Below are 25,191 nucleotides of genomic sequence, written 5' to 3'. Positions count from 1 at the left end.
TGAAGAGTACTATTCAGCCATAAGAGCAATGAAATTATGTTATCCACAGGAAAATGAAGAGTGGAGATCATCATGCTAAGTGAAATAAGCTAGAATATAAAATAACTTGTTTCTTATGCATGGAGTTAAAGAAAGAAAAAGGAAAATGAAAATAATCACCCGGAAGGTAGAAGTAGGTATTGCATTTAACATGCACATTAACTTTTGAGAACCACTGTGCTATAATGTTAAAGGAAAAAAAGTATCTCAATCTATTGTTTTTATTTAGAATAATCCTAATGTTATAGAAAGAATAATTTGGCTTTATGACTCAACCATGTGACTTACATCTTATCTGTAAGTTTTTGTTTTTATTTTTTGGAGGGTTTGGTTGTTGTTGTTTGCTCATTGTGCTAATTTTGGGGCTTAAAATCAGGGCCTAGTGTTGTTTCTGAGCATTTTGCTCAAAGCTAGTACTCTGCCACTTGAGCCCCAGCTCCTCTTTTGGCTTTTTTGGACATAAGAGTCACAAGGGCTTTTCCTGACAAGGCTGGCTTTAAACTACTATCCTCAGATCTCAGCTTCCTGAATAGTTAGGATTATAGGTATAAACCACTGGCACCAGACTTTACCTAAAAGTTTTATAGTAGCTCTATATACTTTCCATTTTCACTCTACTTAAAAACTTTCAACAGTGAATCTCAAATGCAATACATGAAGAAACTCAAAAATGTGTCATTTGAGCTACCTTTGTTAGCTGCCTTTGCTAATATTCTCTTATATGGCAGTACACAAAAGTGATAGTGGTCTGGCAAATGAAAATCTGCTATCATCAATTAACAAAGGTGATAAATTTAGGCAAAACTCCTACCTTAAAAACTTTCTATTGCTTCAAACACTCATTTTCACACAGGAAAATTTGAGTATAAATATTATGTCCACTTATGTTTCTTTTCAAGTCTATATGGACCATCCTTCTAATGAAGACCTGGTATGAACTAACTTTGATTAATTTACTTGACTGCTCTAAACCTTTCTCTTTCCATTGGTAACATAAAGTGGTTTGTCTAAATGCAAAAATGTAAAACTTTTATTACTCACAAATACTCTGAAATAAATGTTTAAAATATGTAAATGTCAACTCATATACTATAACATTTCAAAGGTTTCCTCACAATGAATGATGTAATTTCTAGCATATTTAAAATATTTACATTTTAAAATATAGCTATACTGTTTGTTTAAAAAAGATCACCATATATGTACATATTACCTTGCTTATGTAACTGTAACTCCTCTATTCATCACTTTCACAATAAAATAAAATATTATGAAATAAAAAGCCGGCCACCTGTGGCTCAAGCCTATAATTCTAGGAATTCAGGAGGCTGAGATCTGAGGATCGTGGTTCAAAGCCAGCCTGAGCAGGAAAGTCTGTGAAACTCTTATCTCCAATAAACAACCAGAAAAACAGAAGTGGCGCTGTAGCTCAAGCAGTAGAGCACTAGCCTTGAGCTGAAGAGCTGAGGGACAGCACTCAGGCCCAGAGTTCAAGCCCCACAACCAACAATAAATAAATAAATAAAAAAGATTCACCATGTGGAATCAAAATACCATAAGGATTTAATACTATATAGTGAGGCAAAATAAATGATCAGGAACTTCCTTGATCATATATTTTGTGCTCTTTCTTTGTTTTTCCTGCCTCTCTACTAATCTATATTTCCCTTAAACTACTTTAATGGAGAAATAAATTCAGCTTCTGGATTTTAAATCTCTTAGGAAAATTCATCACTTTTCAAAAGTATAGTGTCTTTTATAATGCTAGTATTCTTTTGTAATATTTTTGTAATTCTTGAGCTTAATAGTCCATCAATATGTCTATAGAAATGTAATAAACTCATGATCTTATGTAAGATTTATCTTGCCTGTGTCGTCTTATGAGAGTGTTTCAAATCATTCTCTGTATATAATTCTATTTAAATAAACATAACATGTTTATTATGCTTCTCAAAATTTATTTCCTAAAATGTTGAATGGAAAGACCACTGCCTATGAAGAAATGTGCTTATATTAGACTGGAAGCAAAAATCGGAAAGTAAATCTTCCTTCACTGTCTTGGCAGGCTTTCTCATTCTTGTTTTCCAGAATTTAATTCAAGCACATTTATATGTGTTATCTTCAACTTTAATATTGACTTTTTTTCTAATTTTGTGTAAATGTACGTTGCCAACGGTATGTACACATGAATACTCTGGCCATGAATATTAACCAACAAATGAAAATACTCCTTAGTAGAAATTTCTTTGATTTATATAATTTAAATGAATCTCAAGAGGCATTTTTTCTGGGGGCTCAGTGTCTAATAGAGTAGTCATTTCTGATTTGGAATACCCAAATCAAAGTTATAGCAAATCAACTTTACAATATTATCACACATGCCAAACATAATATTGAACTACCAACAAAGTGGCTGTGTTATGCAGAACAGACTATAATTAACTATAAATTCACTGTGTTTGAAATCCAAGCATGTAGGTACTTTGAGAAAGGAACCTCAGTGCTGAGAGTAAATGTGAAATTTGCTAAATAAATTTTTGAAAGCTTAAGTCATTTAGCCTTTCCAGCTTAAATAAGAGTTAGTCATTCTTGGATACGGGACATTAAAAATAAACTGACCAAAATAATAGCCCTTGTGTTCTGGGATATCCTTACTCTGAATTACTAGAATAAATTTCCATGAGGTGTTTAAATAAAGAAATTAATGATAATATTCAATCTCTTAAACCCATTAGTAAATCAATTTCTCCTCCAGTAGGTGCATGTCTGCAAATAGGAAGAGTCACATCATTCTTGAGAGGGTGGAGGCCACCTGAGCCTTTGTTCCAACTTCTAGGATTAACAACTATTTAATGACACACAAATGTTTTCCTTTCTTCGACATAACGTCTTGTACATCTCATTGTTACAATAGGTCAACCAATATCCCTATTTAAACAATTTGTTTTTTTCCTTCTGCTACCCAAATTATACCAACATCAAATACAGTGAAAACAGTGGTTATACCGTGGGGGAGGGACATACAAAGCAACAAAAAAATCACATGGTACCTTATAAATACATTAGAAACAACAGCAAGAAAGAAAAAATCCACTTATGTCCCTATCTTGGGGTTGATTTCGCTTTACATAATCGTATCTGGTCATATGTACATAGATTTTGAGCTTTTCTGCTTGTCCCAGACATATACTAGTTATTGCAAATAATAGAAACCATGGGATCTATGTTTACAATTTAGGTGGGAATAGGGTGTGGGGGGTAGGAGGGGGGAATGTAGTTGCAGAGATGGGAGGGCATGGATGGTAGGGGAAAAACAAAGGAGGAGGGAACAATGCTTGATAAGAAATGCACTCATTACCTTGTTCATGTGATTGTAACCCCTCTGTACAGTATTTTCACAATAAAAAACTTATTTAAAAATGTTTTCCTTAATGTACCAAACATTGACTTAAATATTCAAGCTTCAGGGGTAGGTAATTTCTTATAGCAATTTTATATTTACTAAAGAAACATACAAGGAATAAATTGTGAGTGATAAATGAGGAGAGATCTAGAATGATCACTGGGGTTGAAATGCTTTGAAGTCTGAGTGAATTCAATGTTTAGAATTTCCAAGAAATAATCTATTTTTTATTTTTTCAACAGCAATTTGAAGAATTCACTTTTATTATCCACAATGCGTTTCCTAATGTCAGAATAATGATTTGGAAATAAAAGGGTTAGAAGTAAAAAACCTTGGAAAAAATATTTGAAAGCAGTGGAAATATGAGCACATATGATTTTTAGAATATCAGTTACATATTTGACAAACACATAAATTGACCTGGACTGAGTACCAGGTCTTCTCTGAATTTACTCTTTGGCTAGTTTTAGACAAGTTTATTACAGAACATCTGTATGTTCTATGTGTGTGTGAGAGAACATGTGTATGTTCTGTGTGTGTGTGTCTGTCTGTCTGTCTGTCTGCCCCTGTCTCTGTCTGCCTGTCTCTCTTTCTCTGCCTTATTATCCCCATTACTCTGTTCTCCTTCCTGTGCACATTTGCTTCACTATACATGTTCCTACTTTCTTTATTCCTACAATCTTATAAAATGCACATGAAGGCCTTATGTGTGATTTAGTCTCAGTAATCATGCTTAAGTTTCAAATTTAATGACACTTGAGAAGAGTTAATTATCTGGTATTGAAGAATAGGTTCTTTACATGATTTAAGAAGAACACCATCACAGCAAGGTCATTCTAAATTTATAAAGAATTAAGAATGGTATGACTTACCTTATTTTAAGAGAAACAACCCTGAACCATGTTAGACAGACCATCAAAACCAATTATTGAACTTAGAAAGTTATGTGATTTTGGAAAGCTACCCGATCCTGGATCAATTGAAGTTGTAAATATGTTTTAGAATTGATAATTTCTCAATTTAGAGTAAAGAAGTATTGTATATTATAAGACAAATTGTGTACCATTGGGTTAAATTTTATTTAAATATGGTCTTGTGGTATAGTAAACACTCGAATCTGAGGATTTCTGAAAAAAATAGGGAAAATGTCAGTATTTATTAAGTGATTGCCATGAGGCAGAATATGCATTGAATTCCTCACTGACATCTCACCCCACCCTTACAACAAAGCTACAAAAACTGGTTTTCCATAGTTATATTAAATTTGTGCGTTAGAAAACTAGAACTCAAAATGGGCAAGTAATTTCTCCATCGTTGCCCAGTGACTAAGACAAGGATTAGGACCATAATGAATTCAGTCTTCTGGCTCAGATAATTTATACTGAGCAGAGAAATAAACCTATTCATTTTTCTATGAAGAAAACACAATAAAATATTATGCAATGGCTTCAAAAAACAGCGTAAAGACAAGTAACACACTTCTTGAAATCCTTAGTGCACAGGGATGGACATCTTAACTGCTCCATATACTTTGCTATCTTTCGATGCAATCTGGTTTTACTCAGGCATAGACAATTGTAGTACCTCCTGTGGCTCCGGCCTGTGGATTTGAGCATATGTGTTTACTATCATAGCCACTTGGGCCCTCATTCTAATTCCAAGTGGTCAATCACAATGCTTAAAATACTAATAATAAACTTCCCCTTTTAACAGTCAGATTTTTATCTTCTATATGCTTTGAAAACAAGTTATTAGGTGTGTGAATTAGAGTAGATGCAGATCAGAGCCTTGGTGCTGCTATAAGAATGAAGAGGAATCTTTTGTCTACATGAGTTTATACATCTATTCACCTGACAGATAGAATGGTGTTGCCTGCACCATTGGAAAACCCCTGAAACTTTCTTAGAAAATCTATTAGATATTTATGACATAATTTTAAAGCAGCAGTCATCTTAAAAATACTATAACTTTGAATGAAATTTAGAAATACATATGTGAGCTAGGTGCCTGTGGCTCGCACCTGTAATCCTAGCTACTCAGGAGGCTGAGATCTGAAGATCACGGTTCAAGGCCAGGAAAGGCAGGAAAGTCCGAGATTCTTATCTCCAATAAACCACTCAGAACCTCAGAACACTGGAAGTGGCACTGTGGCTTAAGTGGTAGATCGCTCTCCTTGAGCTGGAATGCTGATGATCAATCAAAAAAAATAAAAAGAAGTACATGATTTAGATGTTTAAAATTGCTCACTTGGTAGAAATGCAATACTTCTATCAAATTTAATTAGAAAACTGCTTTCAACAGACCAAAGACTTGGAGAGGGAAAGCTTCCTCAGACATTCTTAGAGTATTTCCACTGACTTCCTCAAACAAAAAGCCTACTAGATGAGAGCATGTTCCTTATAATCATTAAAGGAGCCACAGGAAATTATGCTTGTGAATGCAGTGAACAAATTATAGCAAGTAAAATATGACTGCAAGGTGATGATTCTTCAGGTCTTTGCATCCTAGAATAGACATCCCAGGCAGGATAATTTCAATTGTAGCTAATTTAATACTTTCCAAGTCTGCTTCTTCCATAGTATTAAGAAAATATGTAAGTCATTGCCTTTTAAACTTATTATATTTTCTTCAAATCCTGAAAGTATTCTCATAAATCATAGTCTTTTTAAACTGAGTATGAGATATTAAGCAGACATTACCCATTCTAAATTTTGAATCATTTTTAGAAAACAGTATTTAGGAATCTTATCTCTTTTGTATTTTTTTATTGTGAAAATACTGTACAGAGGGGTTACAATTACATGGGCAAGATAATGAGTACATTTTTTTTGGGGGGGTCCTGAACGTGGGCCTGAACCCTGGGCCTACGTGCTGTCCCTCAGCTCTTCAGCTCAAGGCTAGCACTCTACCATTTGAGCCACAGCTCCACTTACAGCTTTTTTTTTTCTGCTTATGTGGTGCTGAGGAACGGAACCCAGGGCCTCATGCGTGCAAAGCAAGTGCTCTAACACTGAGCCACCTTCCCAGCCTAATGAGTACGTTTCTTATCAAGCATTGTAGCCTCCTCCTTTGTTTCCCCTTCCCATCTCTTCCCATCCCCTCTCCCACCCCCCCCACCGATTTGTACATCTCATTGTTGCAATGGGTCCTCCTGTATCCCTATTTAAACAATTTTTGTCTATATTTTGTAATAAGTTTTTTATTATGAAAATACTGTACAGAAGGGTTACAGTTACATGATCAAGGTAATGGGTACATTTCTTATAAAGCATTGCTGGCTCCTTCTCTATTTTTCCCCTACCATCCTTTCCCTCCCACCTCCACAACTACACTCCCCCTCCCCGCCTAAATTGTACAGTTCAGTTTTCAACATAGTGTCTTATAAATCTCAATGTTACAGTGGGTCAACCTGTATCCCTATTTAAACATTTGTTTTTCCCTTCCCTTCCCCAATTATACCGACATCAAATACAATGAAAACAGTGGTTATACCGTGGGGGAGAGACATAAAAAAAAAATCACATGCTAACTTATAAATACATTAGAAACAATAGCAAGAAAGAAAAAAAAACCACTTGTGTCCCTATTTGGGGATTCATTTCGTTTAACTTCATCTTGTCTGGTCATATGTACATAGCTTTTGACCTTTTCTACTTGACTCAGACTTATACTAGTTATTGCAAATAAGGGAAATCATGGAATCTATGTTTCTTTGGGCCTGGCTTACTTCACTTAATATAATTTTTTCCAAGTCTTTCTATTTCCTAAAAAATGGGGTTATGTCATTCTTTATGATGTAGGCATAGCATTCCATTGTGTGTGTGTGTGTGTGTGTGTGTGTGTGTGTGTGTATCACATTTTCTTGATCCATTCATCTATTGAGGGGCATCTGGGTTAGTTCCATATCTTAGCTATGGTAAATAATCCTTCAATAAACATAGTTGTGCTGGTAGCTTTACTAAGGTCTTGTTTGTGGTTATTTGGGTAAATGCCCAAAAGTGGGATTGATGGATCATAGGGGAGCTCTATGTGGAGTCTTTTGAGGAACTTCCACACTGCTTTCCAAAGTGGTTGAACAAGTAAATATTCCCACCAGCCATGTCCACATCCCCTCCAGCATCTGTTGTTTTTAGAGTTCTTGATTATAGCCATTCTAACTGAGGTGAGGTGGAATCTCAGTGTTGCTTTGATTTGCATTTATTTTATGGCTAGACAGGAGGAGCATTTCTTCATGTGTCTATTGGCAATCCTTCTTTCTTCTTCAGAGAAGTTTCTCTTTAAGTCTTTAGCCTACTTATTTATTGGGCAGTTGTTTCTTTGAGGATTTGTTGTTGAAGAATTTAATGTTTTGAGTTCTAGGTACACTTTCGATATGAGAACCTTATCCATTGTATGGCTAAGTAAGACCTGCTCCCAATCTATGGGCTTTCTTTTGATCTTGCTAGCTATGTCCTTTCCATGTAGAAGCTCTGCAGCTTCATGCAATTTCATTTGTCCAACCTTTCTTTGATTTTTAATATGAATTAATGGCTTCTTCTGGCACTTTTTACTCTTCAGAAATAAAGGCAATTACATTAGTGTTACTTCCTTTCTGTTAGTCTTCTTAGGCAAAAAACAAAGAGAAAAATATTACAAAAATATTTGAAAATGCGATATTGTAGAGTAAACCAGATGTTACCTAATTCATCAGAATTCAATCTTTTTTTATTTACCTAGTTATTCAAGTAAATCTTCCCTAAAAGTTTTCATTTTAAAATTTGCAGTTATCAGGAATGATTAGTGAGCTCAACATGTGAATTATAACTATTATTTTTATGAAGCCTGATTTTTAAATTAATGGGAAATGATTTGTGTAGGAAAGAAAGATGCTTTATATACCTAGAATAACAAATGTCTTAGAGCTTCTGAGTCCACTGAAGTAGCTTCCATGTTTCTCCTAGATATCAATAGGATACTTAAGCCAAGAAGAGAACAAAAATATTTGTAAATACAGGGGCCATCAATAGTCATTTAAAAGATACACCAAATGTTTACAGATTTTGTCATGTTTCAACAGCATTTATAAAAGGAGCAGAAAATCCAGTCACTTATATTAGAACGATAACAATCATAGCAAAACCTGTTGTTTTCTCACTTAAAGTTACTGTACATATTGAAGACCATATTTACTAACCATATTTTAAAACTATATTTAATAGCTGTTGGGGAAGTCTTCTACTTACAAAATAATCTATTGCAAGGCAGTTTGGAAATGCATTTGTTCACAGATATAAGCATTTGTAATAAAATGATATAAACAAAATACAAATTAGGAAGTCAAGACGCATCATGACTTTATGCTAAGGGATTACAAGACTCTTTCGAGGGAATTCATGCAACACAAGTTTAATTCCATCAGGCTTGCTGGGTAAGTCCCAGGCTTATAACTCTTAAGAATGCAAAGAAACTCTCCTCTATCCATAGAGCTGACAGTTCCGCTGAAATCGTAACCCTTGTCTAGAGTTTGCCGTGAGAGATTGGCTACTTGCCAATGTGAACAATGTTTAAATTACTTTATGGCAGCTCATTGAGTTTTCAAGCCTTCATCAGCTTTACCTACTGTGCTGTATAAAGAACAATCTAATGTATTTCCTCCGTTCCTTTTCATTACTAATGACAGCAACCATCAGCCTCAGGAAGGATGGTCGGCTTTCACTTTCAGCTTCTTCTGCCTGTGGCTCTGCCTCCAACACTGATTGAATCCCATTATCCCACCCATGGCCTCTACACACATTTGGATATGGAACAGTGTACTTCTTGAAATGAAAACATAACCATAAGCAAGAAAAGTGCTTGGGAATTACTCATCTTTTTGAATATCACCAATTAAAAAAGTTTCACTCTAATATTGAAGTAATCATTACAAGTCTTTAGATTCTTGGAGAGTTAAGGCTAAGAGACTTCTGATAGGAGCAAAGGGTCTCTGATCTATGACACCAACATGATTCTCATAAACCACCTCTCTGTAGGCAATGTGGATATTTTAGGCCATATTGATTTACTAAGCAAACTATAAATAGTATAAGGTATTCCTCCAAGTTTTGACAGTTATTCATACTATACTTAGAAAACTCTTGTTTGCTCCCTCTGTCTAAAAGCAATACAAATAACTTTTAGGATATTTACAGCCTCACAATGCCATTGAAGCTGTCACATATTTTATTACAATAATAACTCTTCTTTTTTTGTCAGTTGTGGGGCTTGAAAACACTTCTGAATATCTTACGAGGTTAAAGTCCATTAATAAGGGAATAGTTAATCACTAAATATGTATATAAACTAAGTACATAGAGCTAACTCTATAATTGCATATGGGTACATATAAATATAATATGTCACAGATGTACATATACAGCCATACATATATATAGTAGATGTATGTTTTACATCTGTATATATTCACAAACATTTATATATATTCATCTATATCTTTATGCATGTGTATACTCTTATATAGTAGTACTTATGAGCTTTTTTAACCAGTGAGTGGAACAGATATGTCAGCATCTCCAAAACTCATTCCCAATCTGCCACTTGGAATCTGTCAAGCTCATAATGAGGCATATTGTGCAGGCATACACATTGGGCAGAATGAGTGTCTTTCTGAGCCCTGGTTCTCCACTCACCATCATCTCCTATCAATCATGTCCTTGGCAACAGCAGGGGCAATGGAAATAGAAGCAGAGGTAATTAGAGGCGTTACTCTATTCCACATGCCCCAAACTAAAGGCCAGAGATACCCTGTGAAAATCTTTTTGTGTTGTAGTCTTGCCTAATTTTTTAGTGAGGAAGAGGTAAAATGTTAATGAATTTGAAGTTTTGGCTTCCTTCAATAACCAACATTAATATGTTGCAAATTTTCACACTATGGTGACTTGAAAAACCATTACAAAATAAAACATATTAGCTTATTATTATTACTTAATTACTAAATTTATTATTTTTTAGTCACAAACCTGAATTTCTGTTGATACTGTGGACATGAAAAATGAATAAATCCCTTTAGACTTGCTCTTATAAAACACAGCTAATAATTATGTTAAAAGATTTTGTTGGAACAAATGGTACATTATATTAATCATTAGATGCCTATTAGGCAACTTATAACTGGGAATTGAAATATATTTATGATTTCATATTTCAGACAAGATTCTCATAATTCAAGATGGAATAAATTATTATAAATTATATTTTAAAAGTGAAAAGTAGAGCAAAATGACCAAATAAATAAAAGTATAAAAATTTCCGTGTCTTAATAATACATTTTAAGGGTGTGTCTACATATGCCTGTCTCATGTACAAACACATTAATTCTATGCTATTTTTAAAGAAAAATGCTGATACCATGACAGTTCAATTAATCAAGGCACTCAGAATTACAAACAAGCCAGTTGTCCAAGGCTCACAACCACTCTTGGCATGGGAGCCATTGATAAACCTCCATTAAAGGTGTCAAAAGATATGATGAAGAGTGTTGAGACTCATTCTAGAAGCATCTTGGCATTAATACAGCTCTGACCTTTACAGAATACTTCTAAACAGGCAACAAGGTATCAGTGTGCTAACTTCTACTGGCATGGGTAGAGACTATAGAATGGTTAGCATTTTAATTTCTAGTTTCTTCATTTATCAACTACAACTTTCCACAATGGTTTAATTTCTTCTAACCTCTACATTTCACTTCTGTGATATGGAGGCATGATACTCTGTACCTGGGGGAAGCAAATGAAATGTTCGGCATAGTTTCATGCCAAAGGAATAAAATGGTTACTTTAAAAAAAAGAGAAACAGCTAATAGGGAAGTATTGTTCTTCTAATTTCCAATGGGCTACTTCTAAACTAGAATATGGAAACTCTGAACAAAGGTTACTCATAAAATAAATCCCATGATGCACTGCCATATGCCTACCATGTTTGTATTATCGTATCAGGGGGTGGGGGATTTATCTCAGTGGAAGAACACATCCCTGGCAAGTGGAAGGCCCTGAGTTTGGCTTTCAGTTCTGGAAAAGAAAAAAAGCAAAGCTCTCATATCATAGTAAAAATGAAATTAAATATCAGATTTGATTTTCATGTAAGCCCATCAGAATATCCCAACTAGAAAGTAACTTTACAATTGTGATTTAAACTTTTTGAGTAAGGAAAATCCTCTATCTCCAAATGCTTTCTCCTTGTATCTCTTTTCCTATTTCACATGTTCAAATCAACTACTAAATAATCAGGGTTCATAAATGTTTTCTGTAGGTCTTTGCCAATAAATTTTTTGCCAGTGTTTTCTAACATCCATTGACATGTGGCCATTCTTGAATTTTTATTATTTTTCCTAGATAAAGTATTTTTAATTTTTGGTTTAGATATCATTCTTCATTTTTCTTATTAGGTATCACCTTCAAATGTTCATAGCACTTCAGAAGTCACATAAATTTCTAAGGAAATCTAGAACGAACAAAACTTGGTGTCCTCATAATACACGAGCCTTGGTTTTATTTAGGCTCTGTTTATATGTAATTTGATTGCTTGCCCTTAATTACCATTTTTGAAAATGTAAATATATTAGACTAGGTGAAAATAGAAGTGTTTCCACCTTGACTCTATTTATAAGTTTGCCTGGACAATTCTTTGTGTTGGATTCTATCATCTGCACTAATGTAGCAGCATCTCTGCCTCCTGAACATCAAATATTAGTAGCCACCTCCTCCTTCAAAAGTGATTATCAGAGCTGCCATAAGATATTCCTCAATATCCCTTTGAGACAAAAATCACTTGATTTGATAACATTAGTACAGAACAACAAATCCTTGCTTGATTCACTAAAAGCATATGTATCCATATTTTGTTTCAGGATATTTCTCCTAAACTCTTAAGAGTCCTTTGCTATCAAGAATTTTTTGAGATTTTTGTTTTGCTCAATGACACTTTTCTAGTAGATACACAGCATAGGACTCACTCATACCTTTTTACTTGAAGAGAATTGAGTATATGAATGTTTAACTCTAAAAATTGAAACTTTTCTTAGCTTAGCAGCACATCTTCCTGATTCTCTAAACAACCTTCTTCTTGTATGCTTGGCACACTTTTTCCTTTTTTTCTTGTTTTTTCTTTTGTGGCAGTACTGGGGTTTGAATTCAGGACCTCACACTCCTGTTTATTTGTTTGTTTTGTTTGTTTTGTTTTTGTTTGGTTGGTTATTTTGTTTAAGTCACGTGTCTCTCTTCAGCTTTTTGCTGGTTAATTGGAGACAAGAGTGATATAGACTTTTCTGCTAGGGCTAGTTTGAACCACAATCTTTAGACCTCAGCCTACTGAGTATCTAGGATTACAGGCTTGAGCTACCAGTACCAAGGACACTGTTTTATATTATTAAACAGTATGATTGATCCCCATAGAGTGAATTAAGTCCATAGCCCCTTTAGCATTCAAGCTGCTCAAGAGCAGCTTCTTCCAGTTCCTTACAATAACCCATTACAATTCACCAATTTGACATGCTACAACACATTCACATATCATGATTGATAGATTGAACTATCTTCAGTAAAGTAGCTTAAGATAAGTAGTAACTAGATCTAAATATTGTAGATACAGACTCTCTTTTTCAGTAAATCCCAGAGAAGGAAAATGTTCCTTTCAAATCACTATCTATATTAAAATTTGATTCTGGGTTTCTCAAAACTTTACACATTGCTTACACATTAATTCCAGAATTATATTCCCTCATATCAGAACATGTCTTTCTTTGCTGAAAATACGTCTTCATATAAAAACACACAACTGTTTTCAATCACAGCATTTGCTGTTAACCTTTTATGGCATTGCAACTGATCAGTGTATATACCATTCAACAATATTTTGCACTCAAGATCTCTCAATAGTTAAAGCTATTCTTATTCTTCAGTTACTGGTATTTTGTTTTTTTCTTGCAATAGTCTGTAATAAAATAATCTTTCTATGGAGGTTATGGGTGATTTAGCAGTGATTTGCCTTGGGGATCTTTGATTCTCCTCTCAGAGAAACACTCTGACTGGACATTCAAAATGTAATGGTATTTCTAAAGGACAACTGACAATTACACATTTCATAGAGTTAGATGAATAATAACAGTGATGTGGATAGTTTCTGTCTTTTTTATTTTGTCATAGACTCTGTTATAATGAGAGGCATCCATAAGTGATTATAGAGTTATCTGCCAACAGGATGTTTTGTCCACATCCTGGAAGATGAGAAGGAACAACAGAAGAGCTTTACTTGTCATATGATTCTTTCCAAATGGCTCTTACTTGAACAATACTTTCATCAAATAATATCAAAACTTATACTTCTCTTTACAATTGTTCCCTATTAAAGTTCAGTGCCAGCTGTCAGAGTTGTAATGTAAACCCTTATTATCTCTTATAAGTTCTACTCTGGAACTAATAAGGGAATGTCAAAACTATAAACAGAGACTGAACTAGGGGAGAAATCACAGGAAAGGAAGGTGGAAAGCAGTCAGTGTAACTGCCGACACAAGCAATCTTAGTGCAACTATTCACATCTAAGAATTTACATATCCCAAGAGGAAAAAGAAAATACCTTATTCACCATTTATTTCATTGTATTAGTCTCTTTATGAAGGACAGAAATAAAAGACAAATATGTTGGAAAAGTTGAAGAAACATTGTTAATCTCTCTGTTGAATTGTTAAATAAGTTTTGAAAAACTGCTTACATTTCCTATATACTTAAATTTTGACAATATTTGAGTATTTGAATAGTTAGAAGAAACAAGTATAAGTCTGATAAATCAAAGACATATGTTCGTTGCCAAAATCATAAGAAAAATTGTTTAACAAAATGGCAGGAAGCAAATTAAAAACAAAGACGTTTCATATAATGTAGCTTAAGTTAAATAAATGAAATTTCAAGACATTCTCCAGCATTTAACTAAGTTTGATGTTAAGTTACCATGGCAGGTACTTCAACTATCTGACTGACTGCCATTCATTAAGATACCCAAAGAGCTATAATTTATATTGTCCTCAAAACCAACATTCCAATTTTCAGTGGACATTGTACTTAAGTTGTTGTCATGGAAAATTCTAATCACTTTTTAAGTGAATTTGTATTTACTTGGTGTTTAGTGTGTCCAGCAAAACAAAGTTCTAATCTTCGATTAGAAATAAAACTGACAAGGCAATAATGGAAATAACTTATTTTAAATAACTTATTTAACTGAAATGATTTTTCCACATTTTAGATTTCCATAGAGAACAATGTGCATATACTTCAATGGTCTCCCAAGAAATTTACTGTAATTTATGTTTCCCAAAGACCATATTTTTGTCACACTAATATTATGGACACTGTTGTTTGTGTCTCTGAACACTGGATCAAACAAGATATCTGAAACTTTAAAGAATTTAGTGTAAGGAAGAAGAGGAGAAGCAGGAGGAGAAAGAAATTCAATTCCATAAAATCAGTTTTCCGGCAGCCATTTTATCTGAACTGACTTCAATCTTAGGAAAATACATTGTATTGTCTGTGTGGTAAGCAAGTACTCTCCCCCAAATGTTATTTAATTTTGACCTTTAAAATCACTGCTGGGTTGGGATAAAAATGAGGAAAATAAATAAATAAAAGTAACTGAAATATCTCATTATTTTTGTGTGAATTAATACATCATTTAAATTAGCCCATATAAGGTAAAAAAATCTGCACATTTTACTAAATTTCTGCCTTATTTAATTGTAATTTTTGTAAATATGCAACTAATATTTACAGAAGTGTTTATGAATTTGAGTTTTTATTGTGCTTCATTGCTTCATTGAACTTACTCTAAGAGTTAATTACATGGTTTTTAAATAGCTAGATATGAATCCATTCAACCTCTTAAATTTAACCATGGTCATGTATTTCCTAAATACTTTTGCAATTAAATTGTCTATAAATGCTCAAAATAATCTGGTCTGTAGAATATACAGATCAAAGAATTCACATTTCTTTTTAGTATCTTAACATGCAAATCTAGGGTTTAAAATTATACTGTTGATTTTAATACAGACTGAAAACAAACTATGATACCTAAAAAAGTCACAAATGAAATGTCCTCCCTTTCTTTGACTTTCTTTTTCTATTTAAATAAAATATTTACTTTTATTATGGTTTAGATGGTATATTGGCATAATTTGAGAATCTACAGAAATGTGACATTCATGAAAGAATTTTGGGCACATATTTTATATAACTTAGAATTTCTCCACTTAGATATTATCTAGGTGATTTTAAATTATACATGCCTACCTACTTAAGCAAAGCAAATCGAAACAGTAAGTTCTCCAATCAGGAACAATAGATGAAGGATATTTCTTTTACTTATTGTTTTTTCGTGCATAGTTCTCTTAAGGCAATGTCATCTATCCTATGTTTTTTTTATTAAATCCATGGTACTACATAAGTGCAGCGAATAAAGATACAGATTTAATGTGCTTGGGACACAGCATTTAAAAAAATTTCACTCGTACACTTTGTTGTCTGTTTTAAACTTTATCTCTTAAAATGTATGCTTTTCTTGATATGTAATATAAAAACATGCATTTATAAATGTATAGACCATTTACAGAAATCAATGGAAAAGATACATGATATAAAAAATTAAAAGTAAAAGAAAGGATAACTACCAGATGGGAAAACTCAAGAGTGACTCATGGTTAGAAGAAAGTGTTTTCACAATGAAAAAAACTTATTAATAAAAAAAGAAAGTGAAAAGCTTTCAAAAACAAGAAATAACACTATGAGAGAGTGGAATGGCAGTTAAATGAACCTAAATTTCAAGTCTCTCTCTTGTCTGTCTTTTATGGTATCAGAACTGAACTTTGCATGCAGGGCAAGCCCTGTCTCTACCACATAAAGAAAAAAGATATCTTTAGAAATGAAAAGGTTATATTAAAGAAGGAAGAGAATCAATATATGAATAATAAAGACATAAGTAAATATATCTACTATGGACATTTTCTTTTGGTCAAGATGTCTAAGTGAAAAGCTAATATGTAATCATTACCTTACTCAGCTAACTGTAACCCCTCTGCACAGCATCTTTACAATAAAATAAAAACTAAAACTATTGAACCAGAAAACGTATCATGTTTAAGTGATGAAAAGAAGGAAGGTAACCTTTTTCAATGAAGATGATGACTTAAAATCATGATCTTCAAAAACATCTTATCTAGTACTAGATATTATACAATGGGCAATCCTTCACTGGCCATTCTGAAAGCCATCTGTTTTGTGGATGAAGCAATCCCTGGAGTTTGAGCACAATCCTTGTGTTTAAAAACAAAATTGATAAGCATCATTCCTTAAATACTTGGTAGTGGCAAGAGCTTTTGCTAACTAGAACAATAAAATCCAAACAAATCTGAGGGCAAACTCAGTGTAACACCAACTCAGTGTTCCAACAATTTATATAAATTTATGAGAAAACAAAAAAGATTGCATAAATCACAGATTTTATAGCTACTACAAAACTGTCAAAACACATCTGTTTAATTGAACATTTGAAAACTTATTTACAATAATACTACTGGCATATTTTCATTTAAAAACTCACTGATTTGAAAAATCGTGGCTGTACAACTACTAAAAGCAAAGAGTAGGGTTGGGAAAGATGGTGGAATTGGTGCAAGGGATGACATTTATTGAGATGTATGTCCTCACAAACTGCCATGCTGAATTGAAACCCCTTTGTACAACGACGTAAACATTTTTATAAAGCAAAGTGGAAAAGGAGAAGTATTATTTTAAACTCAAGGAAAACTTTTTTTATAATTCAAGGAAAGAAAATTGGAGTTATAAATAATGTAATGTTTATATGTAATGCAATCATTCAAGATGAATCAATGCTGTGATTGCTAGCTACAAGAATTTCAAAGATCTCAAAATTTCAAAATTTTGCTAAATCACTTTTTGTATTATAGATGTGAGTTTTATATGAATTTTTTTTGTTTTTTGTTTTGTTTTGTTTTGTTTTGATCAGTACGGGGCCTGAACTGAAGTCCTGGGTGCTGTCCCTCAGCTCTTCAGCTCACGGTTAGCCTTCTACCACTTGAGCCACAGCACCACTTTTGTCCTTTTTTGTTTATGTGGTACTGAGAAATTGAACCCACGGCCTCATGCACGCAAAGAAAGCACTCTATCACTGAGCCACCTTCCCAGCCCTGAGTTTTTTTTTTATAACACAGAAAATTTACATGAATTAACAAAATAGAAAAACTTATTACAATATAAACTAATGTTATTCCTTTCCTTCATAATTCTCTAATGAGAGTTGAAATAAATCTATTGTATACTGGTTGCACTATAAGCGACATAATAATTCCATGTGCTCATCTCAAATGAGATAAAATTATGTCTTTCTGAACAGCCTAACCTAGGTTCTCTCCAGGACTTATACACAAAAAATGTATAAGTGACATAGAAATCTCCTAGTAATGGATTATTTATTAAGTATGTAATAGAAAGTCTACTGAATAAGAATCTACTGTGTTGTAGGCATGAAGTTTCCCAAAAGGAAACAGTGGCCTTTACCCTCAAGGAACTTTTATCACAAAAAATGGCAAGAAGTTATTCTAAATTCCTTAAAATATGTAAACATTTTGTAGCTTTGCATACAGATTTATAGGTGCTAAAAGCTTTCCTTAGAGATTTATCGTTTTCTCTAACATTTTTGAAAAAACAAGAAGACATTGTAAAATAAGTCTGCCCCTGAAACTCATCCTTTAAAAACATCTGAACTGACAGAAGACTATAAAGAAAGTAGGAACTGGTATGGTAAGTCATAAGTGAAAAAAATATAATTTCTGGGGCTGGGAAAGTGGCTCAGTGGTAAAGCGTTGCCTTGCATGAATGAGGCCCTGGGTTCGATTCCTCAGCACCACATAAGCAAAAAGAAAAAAGCCGGAAGTGGCACTGTGGCTCAAGTGGTAGAGCACTAGCCTTGAGCTGAAGAGCTGAGGGACAGCGCCCAGGCCCAGAGTTCAAGCACCACGACCGGACACCCCCCCTCCAAAAAAAAATTCTGATGATAATCAAAAGTTATAGCTGCTTTTATATATCACATCAAACACACATTTCTATTCATCTGCTAATGTAAAAGAATAAAAATATATAACATTCTACAATGAATATGCAGAGATAATGAACAGAAACAACAGATTTTTCAGTGACATTGTTTACATATCTGGTATACAAAGTCTAAACAAATTTTGCATGAGCAGGAATATTTATAGTAACCTCTTGTCATTTCCCTCAATGTAATTAATTGGCTATATAAAAATCCATTAGCAGTCTAATTTCTTCTTTCCAGAGTGAGATAATATAACTCATTAGCCAAGAGTGAACAGGGGAAAAGTGATTATGAGGTACCCTTGGAATTAATGCAAAGTTTCCCCCCATAGTCTTAGAATACTACTCACAGACACCAAGTAAATGACATATTTAAGGATACAGCAGGTAAATAACCATGTGAACTCTTAGTAATCTCTGATTGAATAAAACTGATAGAGGCTTTAGGTTTAAAAGTTCTATTATAATTTTGAATTTTCAAAATAATACTTAGAAAATTTGTTTCTTGATATCCTATAAAAGCAACTCAATCCACCATTGACCATCATCAAGTTATTCAAGACCCTAGTACATGACTTTAATAAGGTGTAAGCTGTACAAACTAAAGTGAAAACTATAACAAACTAAAAGAGATTAAATATTACCCTCCCATTTGTTAAATGTGAAATAACTTACTTAAATAGAAGTCCTATTGTAGGAACTTCTGGCAGATACTTGCCAGTATTTTTAACATTCCTTATTAACATACCCATTATTCCTTATCAATTTAAGCTCATGTGTATACCTTACTTCATCCCATTTGCTGTAACAAGTATTCTTTATCTTCCTGTGGTTGTGTTTTATTTGATTGTTTACTAATTCTGATTTGGTTAGCATGTCATTAATGATGATTTTCTAGCTGCCAATATTTCTTTTCCTACTCTCTTACTTTCCCCCTCTGAACAATTACTGAAAGATAAATGTTGACATTTCCTTATGTGCCCTTTATCTTATTTCTTCAGTCAAACAAATATCTAAAGCAGAACAGCACAGTAAATGCATAGCATCTTACTGTAGAAAATTTTAATTTTCTATAACATATTTTGTCCTATATCAATACATTATTCCCAGTAACAATAACAGCTTCTCTTCTAGTTTCAACTATTAAAATTGCTATGTATAACAAATAAGTTGAAAAATCTATTCCCTGTGAGATGGAGACTAAAACATTAATCACAAACATATGCATTTTTTACTTATAAACCCAATTAATTTAGCAATGATAACATTTGTCATTAATTTTTATATTCAGCACAGAAACTGGCACATCTTAGAAGATCAATAAATGAATATTTAAATAAATGGATACATGGTCAAAGAATACTTTTTAATATTTTTTATTTTATGTTCAGGTAAAGCCAAAAAAAAGTGGACAGTAAACCAGCAGAAATGTAATTTCATGTTTAGATTTCTGGCACTATGGAAAGCTAATTATTTTTTTCTTTTTCTTTTTTTATTTTCTTTAAGTTGTTGTACAAAGAGGTTGCCATTTAACAGACCATTTATGAATATATCATATCTTGATCCATGTTTGGTTTTATTTGTTATTCTAAAACGGATAGTCATTAAATACAAAGCATTGTTACTAGTATTTTTTCCTATGAAATGAGGACGTTGACATTTTTGCCATTCAGTTTACTGAGCTTTAACTGTCCCAATATCAATATAGATTATTAAAGATAATTGGAAATATCTCATTGCTACATCAGAAATTGATCTACTAATGGCTTTTAGATCTTTGTTAAGGCTTCTCTATGGTGCAAACTCAGAAGACAGCTTTCTAATGGTACTTATGCATTTTGAGGTTTTAAGATAATTATTCAATAAACTATAAGCCTCACATTCTGGAATGCATATGTTGTATGAGGTAACTACCACTGTAGTTAGGAACTTCAGTGAAAGAACTGTGTGCTTGCATTATGCTATACATTTAAACACTTAAAATTCAGATAATAATTCAGTGTTTTCAAACAAAGCCTTGCGTAATATCACCTTGAAAATGAGTAGAATTGCGATTTGCTACATCTAACATATATGCTATTATATGAACAACACATTTTAATTGATTTTTATGTCAAATACAGGTTGAGTTTCAATGTAACTCAACCTGATGACAGAATTCAAGTTCTCTATTGCTATATTAATTATAAATACACATTAAAACCCAGGAGAGATATAATCTTCTGTGCCAAATAATGGAGCAAACATAAAGTATAAGACATATTATCAGTACATATCCAAAATAAATGCATCATGTTTGATTTGTGTGTGTGTGTGTGTGTGTGTGTGTGTGTGTGTGTGTTGTGTGTGTGTGTCCTTGTCCTGGGGCTTGAACTCAAGGCCTGGGCACTGTCCCTGAGGTTTCATGCTCAAGGCTAGTGCTGTACCAGTTGAGCGACAGCTCCATTTCCATCTTTTTGGTAGTTAATTGGAGATAAGAGGCTCATAGACTTTCCTACCTGGGCTGGAAAAACTCTCAATTCTCAGATCTCAGCCTCCTGAGAAGCTAAGATTACAAGCCTGAACCATCAGTACCCAGCAAACCTTGATTTTTCTTTTAAGTTAGAAATTACTTTGAGTCCTAGGCCTTTGTAAGTATACATCTATTAGACAGTCACATATCACTGAAGAAGAGATCATATGTTATAGCAATTAATCTTAAATTACTTTGAGACTTAAGCTTAAATTACTTTAAGATACATGGCCACAAATAGAGTCAATACAATTTCCAATTCTCTATCTTAGATTAGCTAAATCCCAGATATAATTACCTTCTACGTAAAAAGGGACAGATTTATTTTTCCTTCAGTTGTTACAGATAGACTCTCTTAAGCCATTAAATAGCAGAAAATTTTCAGTAGTATACATGACACCTCTGTGGGATGTAAGCCAGCACTGCATAATCAAACACACTTGTATGTCTACAAGTGTGTTTTCCAAGTGTGTTTGTCTAGTGGGATGGATATAATCTACACACAGGTTTGTTAAAGTCAAGTTTTATTGCCAAGTGGTCAGGTTATTTTTGTTTCTTTCTATTACATTACCCCTGACTCACACAGAATAAATAGAAAAGAAATAAAAAAAAAATAGAAGACTCTTACCTTGACACATGAAACCTCTTTCTTCAAATCCAGCATTACAGGAGCACTTGCCAATGGGCACCAGCCACTCTCCTTCTGTACTACAGTACATCCGGGGAGGATCTTCCTCCTTAGAATTATTGACACAAGAACCTCTCACCTCCACCAGAGACTGGGAGTCCATGGGTACTGTGTCGGGAAACATGGCCAGATTCTTCACTGTAAACGGGCACTTTTTGAAATACACCCTCACAGATACCAAGGCAACACAAGCACCAACATCTTGAAATGCCAGGTAAAATCCCTTCTTGTTGACAGGGCCTACTTCTCTAATCTCAGTGTTGAGTTTAAGAATACGGTCCCCAAGATCCATCTGAGTGAAACTTTCATCAGCTGCGATGGTGTCGATCTTTGTAAACTGATGCTCTCGGAATTTGACTCCGTGGTCATCGTCAGACTCCATGTAGTACAAGTTGAAAGTCTCCTTGCAAGTTCCCAAAACCAGTGGGATGCTATTACAGTCCCGCAGGGTGAACTTTAGCTCCACATAAATCTTCTGAGCTGAGTTCCTGGGCACCCAGTTTGTCCTCAGCCAATTATTTTGACTGTGGTCCATGACATTGCAAACCTGGTAAGTCCTGATAGGTGTGTAGTGCTCATCCACACCGCTGATCTCCTCCCACTGAAGGACCAAACAAACAGATAGAATGAATGAGTTAAGCATGAAGAATAATAAATACAAAAATATAAAAGGATCACAAGAATTACACAACAAATCAACAGAAACAACACTATTGCTCATCTGAAAAGATGGCGTAAAGCAAGTCTCTATCATTCTTGTTTATAGTATTGATTATTTTCAGGGTATATGAATTTATTTGACACAAGGAAATGCATAACTTTGGCAAACATTGCTTGAATTGCATTGCAATTTCGTGGCTCTGAGGGATAAACAGTTACTTTGCAATTGATTGTGCCTGGTCAACATTTTAAATTAAAACCCCAAGAGTTGTCTCCAATAACACTATGTTAGGGTTTATTGTTTTTTTTTCTTCGTATCTGTTTAAAAAGATTAAAATATCACCGTCGAAACTTGATCTTTATTAATCTTCTCCCAGTTTGGGATAGCTTTATGATAAATTTGAATATAAAGTAAAAAGAAATGAATGTAAATGATGTCAATAGTATGTGTCTTCATGCATGACATTTTCATAGATACTCAGACATTCTGTTACAACCACATTGGGCAATGATGAGAGGAAAACTGAAGTAAAAATATAAATATACACGATTTCTCCTCTAAAGTAATAACTTGAGAGTTATGCATAAAAAGCAGACAATATGATGAAGCAAGCAATTCATTTGTATTCATATTAGACATGATGTGATTAAAAAATTACAAAATACTTGAATTTGTTGTTATTATAATGATTAAGATTACATGAATACTTTTTCTCACTGCAGAAGACTTTGAAAGTTTCAAGATGTTTTAGGACTGCTAATTTTATCCTTGGAACAAATTTGGAGAAGCCTTTTTCTTAAAATCATACTGTTTATGTGACTTATGAAACTTTAACAATTACACCAGCTGTTTCCAAATGTAGTCCTTATGTTTACTTTTTCTCTGTGCTTGATTTTGCCTCTGATTTGTTTTTTACCTTGCTGTCTTGTTAGATCAGATTAGATGACACATTTTATGTATATCCTACTCTTATATCAAAGTGAATCATTTTATTGTTGTCAGGAGCTGCGTAGAATACTCTGTCTTTTACTCCTTTGTTAATGGTATAACTCTACTGCACTGTTTCTTTTCTTCTTCATGACTTGCCTTGACCCTGTTGTTCTCAGGAAAATTTTGTATCATACAACCCTCACTAAATACCTGGTAAGATTGCAGAATACATGCTAACAATTTTGCTTCATATATATTTACTAAGTTTTGACTTCATATGTCTTTTATGTGACAGAAAATGACCTCTTAGGAAAAGAAAATGAAAGAAACATGATTTTTCTTGGAGGGAATATGCGAGAATCATTCATGAGAGTAATTTTTAACACTACAAAAATGTGATTAACACAGAATATTATAATTTTATAGACTAATAAATGAATTTTTGAGAGGCCTTATATAAATATGTTACAAAATTTTTCTCCACTAATCAGTTTAAGTAGCTGTAACAGGTTATAATATATTCTAATTTAACAAGCAGCATGTTGACACTATTTATCGGACTCAGAGGAATGAAAATCCATAAATCCTAATCATAAAACTAGATAAAATGTTAATTTAGAAAATTAATGTTGGTAATGATAAGCAAAAGAACATGACACTTATTTGACTTTTAAGCTTCATTGAGGAGTAGTAAGTCATCTGGTTTAGGATGCTTGAATTCACAAAAAAAATGTATGAACTTCACAAATTGGAAAAATTTACTTTAGAAATTTTTAAATTGCCCTTCACTTACCTACCAACTTAGGAAACAATACAAGTACAAAATACTACTTGCTTTAACCTTTATCATCTAAGATGTAGGACCACAAATAGGTGCTTATCAAGTAAGAATGGTCCTAACTCCATTACTGTAACCAAGGTCAACCCCCTAAAAGGGAACAAATTTGGACTAGCTTGTACTTCAAGTGATGAATCTCTTTTACATTTATTGTACTATCAGCATAATTCTGCTAGACATCAAACAGAGTCCATTATGTGGGGAGATTCATAATTTGATGTAAAATATGATTTTAATTACGGAGTTCTCATTGTAGAATTAACTTTGGCAAGCTTTCACAAGTCCTTGAAAACAGAGGTATAAATTGCAGGAAGACAATGCAAACAACACCAGCTTGCTTTGCACATAAAAGGTTGCACAGAACAATTATCACTTCATTAATTTGTAATGAAGACCAAATTGCCTGTAAGTGATGGTGGTTTGTCATCACTGGCCACTTGCAAGCAGCAAATTTCTAAAGCTTGCATTTGCTGAAGACTAGAGACAGTAGGAATAAAATGCCTAAAAGAGCATTTTTTGATAGTAGCAACAACAAAAAACCATTAACTATAACTGTTGCTGTAATTGTATGCCTTATAAATTGGAAGACTGCTCGGATTTACTTCCTACTCTCAGAACTAATGTGTAATGCTCATAAATTATTTGAAATACTATATTGTTACAGTAATTGTCTTAAAACAGACTAGGAATGAGGAAATGGCGATATATACAATTGATGACAAATAGGATTTGGCAGCAGGAAGCATCTTCATCTTCCTTTTCTCAACAATTTGAAAAAAAAAGTCTCAACAAGGCTGTCTCACTACCTTCAGCAGACCAACGACTTAAAGAAAATCACAAAATATTTTTGAAGTTTGCTAAAAAATCAATAGGTCTGAGATTTAGCCTGGTTTCCATTTCTTACTCAAAGCTTTGTTTTCAGCATATGTTTACTTTATTTTATTGTAAAGATGCTGTACAGAGGGGTTACAGTTTACATGAGTAAGGTA

The 25,191-nt window shown here is 33.4% G+C and overlaps 1 protein-coding gene across 3 annotated transcripts in view; it reads right to left on the bottom strand.

The window, feature by feature from the left end:
* The window catches only part of Epha3 (EPH receptor A3), a 313,122-nt gene that overhangs the window by 198,609 nt on the left and 89,322 nt on the right, over window positions 1–25,191 (bottom strand). For all 3 annotated transcript variants that reach the window (XM_013024101.1, XM_013024103.1, XM_013024102.1), the window contains exon 3: window positions 21,714–22,374. In XM_013024101.1, the coding sequence (XP_012879555.1) occupies window positions 21,714–22,374 (661 nt within the window). The remainder of the gene's footprint in view (window positions 1–21,713; window positions 22,375–25,191) is intronic.

This window comes from Dipodomys ordii, unplaced genomic scaffold (genome assembly GCF_000151885.1).
Source record: "Dipodomys ordii isolate 6190 unplaced genomic scaffold, Dord_2.0 Scaffold73, whole genome shotgun sequence".
Lineage (NCBI taxonomy): Eukaryota > Metazoa > Chordata > Mammalia > Rodentia > Heteromyidae > Dipodomys > Dipodomys ordii.
Note: the sequence above shows the minus strand (reverse complement) of the source record. Positions and strands in the feature narration are given on the sequence as shown.